At 42.5% G+C, this 4,911-nt stretch overlaps 1 protein-coding gene across 1 annotated transcript; it reads left to right on the top strand.

The window, feature by feature from the left end:
* Positions 1-808: 808 nt before the first annotated feature.
* Positions 809-4,674, top strand: etaa1 (ETAA1 activator of ATR kinase). Its single transcript, XM_027013737.2, has 6 exons — positions 809-968; positions 1,146-1,280; positions 1,470-1,543; positions 1,633-1,742; positions 2,055-3,811; positions 4,132-4,674. The coding sequence occupies exons 1-6, from the start codon at positions 809-811 to the stop codon at positions 4,260-4,262; spliced, it is 2,367 nt and encodes a 788-aa protein (XP_026869538.2). The 3' UTR covers positions 4,263-4,674.
* Positions 4,675-4,911: the final 237 nt, after the last annotated feature.

The following is a 4,911-nucleotide window of genomic DNA, read 5'->3' as shown; positions in this document are numbered from 1 at the left end:
CTATCTATCTATCTGTCTGTCTGTCTGTCTGTCTGTCTGTCTGTCTGTCTGTCTGTCTGTCTGTCTATCTATCTATCTATCTATCTATCTATCTATCTATCTATCTATCTATCTATCTTTCTTTCTTTCTTTCTTTTCTTAGCATTTGTTCCCCTGGACAGGTCATAGATTGATGATGTCACACCTCCCACTTGTTCCTCTTGTTCGGCTATATTTTGAAAGCGCTGCTATGAGCCTTGCAGTCTTTTATGTTAGCGTCTCTCATGAATAGCCGAACTGAACTTAGGAAGAAAGCGTGCTTAGTGTGGTTACCATGGTTACTAGGATATTATACCGTCTAATGATTAGCAATAGCATTATGCATCATACGTCCCATATGCAATTAATCTGTAAAAAAATCCTATATGACCATGACTTTGTATGTGTTATCTATTATAAAACATTGTTTTAGGCTTCAATATTATACACATTTTTAAAGAAAATAACATTTTCGTATACAAGAAAGAAATATTTTTCCTGGTATTGAAAAAGTGAGCAGCATTAGGTAACATTCGTTTATTTCGACACCACGTCGTGTTATTTACTTCCCAGCTCCAACTGCGCACTGTTCAGCAGATTGGGTGTCCTTGAATATACGCGCGCACTGACTCATGGGAAAGGGACAGTTTTTGGCGGCTTACTTGAATTGACAAACATGGACTTAATCAGGACAGTTTATGACCTAAACTGTCTAACTAGCTAGCAAGTCGTAGTAATCTCCTGGGTATATAGTTACTTGCAATGTAGATTCAGTTAATAATCAAAAAGTATGAATGACAGAAGGAATTTCAGTTCTAATCCAGAAGAACGTGATCAATCTGAATTTTCACGAATTGCCCAAAGCAAAGCAAAAATAAACAGGCTGAAGAGAAGTCCGAGGCCAAGTCACCCACAGTCTCAGAAACCGCCCTATAGTACGGGTAAAACAGGTAAATAATCTAAATACGCTTAGCAACTGTGTAAGGTAGCCAGCAGTTGTGGAACCGATACAAGTTAACCTAGCTAGGTTAGCCAGCTATGTTAATCCAGCTCTCCCTAAACGTGTGCATAAGCGCTGTTCGTGTTTACCTTATGGTTTGGCTGTTTTTGTGTGCATTTCTGATCAGAACTGAAAACACCGACACGTCTGACAACAAACAGATTCACAAACTGGACCACCATCGACTCTCCTAATAATGATGCCGAGTTTCAACAAGATATCATCTGGGATCCAACATCACCAGCGGCTCCTTTTAGAAATGGCAAGTGTCACTAGAAACTGCTAATATACGTTATGTTCGTTTATGCTAAATTGTAGTTAGCTAGCTAGATTTAGTCTTAGCCATAGCTTAGTTTACTAGATATGTTATAACATGTTATTTGACATATTTGGTATTTAACATGCTATTTCACATGTTTGGGCGGCTTGTCTTTTCATTCCTGTTCCCCAGGACGCAGCCGAAGGAGAGCTACAAACCTCACACCGGTGGACGTATTAGACATTGCCAGACGGATAGCGCCAAAGGTTATCAGAAGAGAACAGCAGCTGTGTTGTATACCACTATTTCAAAAGGGTATCTCTTTTTTTTAACACAATGTGGTGGTTATTTCCAGAGCAGGAGACCTGAGGAAGCAGAGTCATCTTTGCTACAGTGGATCGGGGACAGCGCTATTCCATGTACTCCAGAGGTTCGGGAGCCCACACCCAGACCCAAATCAAGAAGGTCCAGTTATTGTTCACTGTTATTACTGCAGCATGTTGTGTAAAAATGCCTGTTACTCTTTTACACCCCAGTCTTATTAATTAGTTATTAATCTTAAGGTATATTTTTCTGTAAATATTGTGATTATTTTCAGTATCTATGGAAAATAAAATGAAAGTATGAAAGGAATGTGTAAAAGAGGTCTTTGAAGTGTACAGGGTTTAATGCTTTTTAATATTTTTACAATGATCATTTTTATTTGTTGTTCAGTACATGTTATTGTGATGAAGACCAGAAAAAATCTTAACACCTCGTATTTGTATGCCTCCCCAGGCAAAACGTTGTGGACGACCTGCTGAAGTTGGCAAAGCAGTTCGATTTCAACATGATCCAAGCGGAAGAAGCCCTGCTCCAGCCCAGACAGCAGCGCTCGGAGCAAGTTATGGATGTTATGGACAAGGACCAGGAGTTGTTTTGTGAGGAGAACTACTCACGAGCTCTGCCTCAGGCTGGCAATCCCAAAGTTGAGAGAGCCCCGTTGCTTTTGGAGGAGGGTGACGATACAGTGGACGATGCAGCCCTCATTCAGGAAATGGAGGATGATCTGGACTTGCTCTTTGATTGTTCAACGCTGGAGGCCAGTGGTTACCTCAGCCAGGGTTTAAGTGGACAGTGTCAGAACGTAGCTGAAAGCACACAGGATGCAGCCATGGGTGTGACTCTTACTGCTACGCAGGGCAAAGACACTGTGGTTAATGTGTCTCTTCCCGGAGAGGTGCTGTGTAAGAGCGGTCACCGAGGTCTCGCTCCTGTAGTGGGCGGTGACTCGGCAGCAGATGCTGCTAAGGTACTTGTCACTGCATTGCCGCTTAGCAACAGCAGACCAGGTGTGAGCTCAGCACATGACTTTGAGGACGACTGGAGCAACGACGACTTGTTGGACGACTCACTGCTGTTTGAGATGACGCAAAACCCTGAACTCTTCTCCGCGCCTCAACGCAGCTCCACACAGAAACAGGTGAACAGAAACAAAGATGGCACTTTCTTCAAGAATACAAACAGCAAAGTGACAAATGGATCTCACCACCAGCAAGCTGGTAACAATGTGAAGTTTGACAGCTCACAAGGACTAAACCAGAGGCTCAAAAGCAGGCAGACCTTTCAGATGGACCCTCACCCTGCCCAACAGTGTCATCAGTTGCCTAGCAATGGGAATATTTTAGGAAGAGAAGTGCTTGTGGAGAGCAATCAGCAAAGGCGGATTACTGCCTCCAACGAAGTTCCGTCGGTTTTTTCAGGCACAAGGATCTGGAATCCAAGCCAGTGTCAACGCAGCGTATTCAGAGTTGGTGACCAACCCCAGGCGCAACGGCCATCAGGAACAACCAATGTTTCCTCCACTTCAGCTGAAGACGTAAATAAAACCTGGTTGGTTTCTAGCAGCTTTGGTTCATCAGGATGTGTTGCGTCTGCTCCATCTGGATTCTGGCATGATAAGGTCGCCAAGGTCAACGAGGAGAAAAACCACCCGATCACCAAAGGCGACGGCCTCGCCGACATCGCAGATGATGACCTGGACTCCATCTTTGCATCTGACGATATCTGGGATGATGGGGCGGACGACGACGACCTGCTCTGCGAAGCATGTGAAAAAGTGGAAGAATCCACAGCCGACCTAGACCCTCTGGAGACTCCTGTAGCGAAGTCCAGAATGGACAACAGCCGTGTGCAGGGCGGGGTGTTTGTCTCAGCCATGACGACCGGTCAAAGTGCCATCACTAATGTGACGCGACCTAAATGGGAGAACCTGTTTGTCCGACCGAACACGCCTAACAGGACCACGTCACTAGAGAATACAGTGGACAACAGCATGGTTGCACCATCCAGTGGTTCAACTAAAGGGCCGTACAGGTTCACCCATGTTAAAAGCACGTCAGGCATGAGTAGCACGCCTGGTAGTACTGCGCTGCTGCAGCAGCAGGTTTGCAAAAGGGGCGTGGCCACTTCGCCTCAATCATCTCCAAGGGTTCCAGATGACCATCATTTCAAAAAGCCTTATAGTACCTTTAACAATACACCTTTGTCCAGAGGTAAAACCTTTAAAATTAATGAATGAGTAGCTTTGAACTTAGCACATACTCTGTTTTCGCTTTTTGCAAAAACATGATTCCACAAAAGTTTTGACTTTTATTAAGACACTGAAGGGAAAGTTTAATACAATAAATTAAAGAATATAAAATTATATATAGTAACTAATATAATAACTGAAATAGTTTACTGTGTCAATAGACTGTAGAATCACGGAATGTGGATGAATGAATGAATGAATGAATACTTGTGTAAACTGAACGAGCTCAAACATTCAATGGATGAGGGTATGAAGCTGAGTGACTGTTCTCTGTTGTCCCAGACATCAGTCAGAAGAAGGTGGTGACAGTTGGGAGGTGTAGTGATGCTGAGATTGAAAAGAAGAAGCAGCAAGCCATGGAAAGGCGGAGACTCCGGATGATGGCCAATCAGAACCTTGGAGCACCTACATGATGTCACAGCACCACGAAGATGCACAACAGACAGACTTCTGTTTAGTGTGTCAACACTGCATTGTGCTGTTGCAGCAGCATTGAACTCATGATCAGTTGTGTTTTCCTGAATGGAGAGGTTGACACACGAATCTCAATATGTGCTTGTTATCAAAACTCATTCTGCTCAGGACATCACACACTTTAGCTAGAGAAAAGTGGGATTATTTGAAAATTTGGCTATATATTTTTTTCTTCCTTTTGCAACTCAGTTTATTAGCCCCTGTTGTTCTTGGTTGACTTTGCTGTTCAGGTGAAACATTTCTCCGGTTCCAAGTGTAATTTTTCGGAGGTTGTGAATTTTTAATTTCTTTCAGTGCCTTTGAGCAATGTTTGTTCCTGTGTATATATACAAAAATAAATAAGAGCTGCAATTTCTCAAGTAGCAATATATTTGTTATGAATGTTCTAATGTTTTATTTGGGTCTGTTTTTTAAAATAAGCATATATATATATATATATATATATATATATATAATCTCCCATGTTTATCTCTCTCTGGAGAAACACTTAATAGTATTCTGTGAAATGGTACTTTACGACGGCTTAACAAACGGTGGTAAATTCAGACTTGTATTTGCCATCTCATGTCATTCGCTGAAATTTGTCGC

This window comes from Electrophorus electricus, chromosome 16 (genome assembly GCF_013358815.1).
Source record: "Electrophorus electricus isolate fEleEle1 chromosome 16, fEleEle1.pri, whole genome shotgun sequence".
NCBI classification, from domain to species: Eukaryota; Metazoa; Chordata; class Actinopteri; order Gymnotiformes; family Gymnotidae; genus Electrophorus; species Electrophorus electricus.
Note: the sequence above shows the minus strand (reverse complement) of the source record. Positions and strands in the feature narration are given on the sequence as shown.

Excerpts from the sequence above, each read along its gene's own strand:
- etaa1 (XM_027013737.2), top strand. The coding sequence starts at position 809 with ATGAATGACAGAAGGAATTTCAGTTCTAATCCAGAAGAACGTGATCAA. Across the intron at positions 1,281-1,469 it reads AGCGGCTCCTTTTAGAAATG|GACGCAGCCGAAGGAGAGCT; the intron begins GCAAGTGTCACT and ends CCTGTTCCCCAG. Across the intron at positions 1,743-2,054 it reads CCCAGACCCAAATCAAGAAG|GCAAAACGTTGTGGACGACC; the intron begins GTCCAGTTATTG and ends ATGCCTCCCCAG.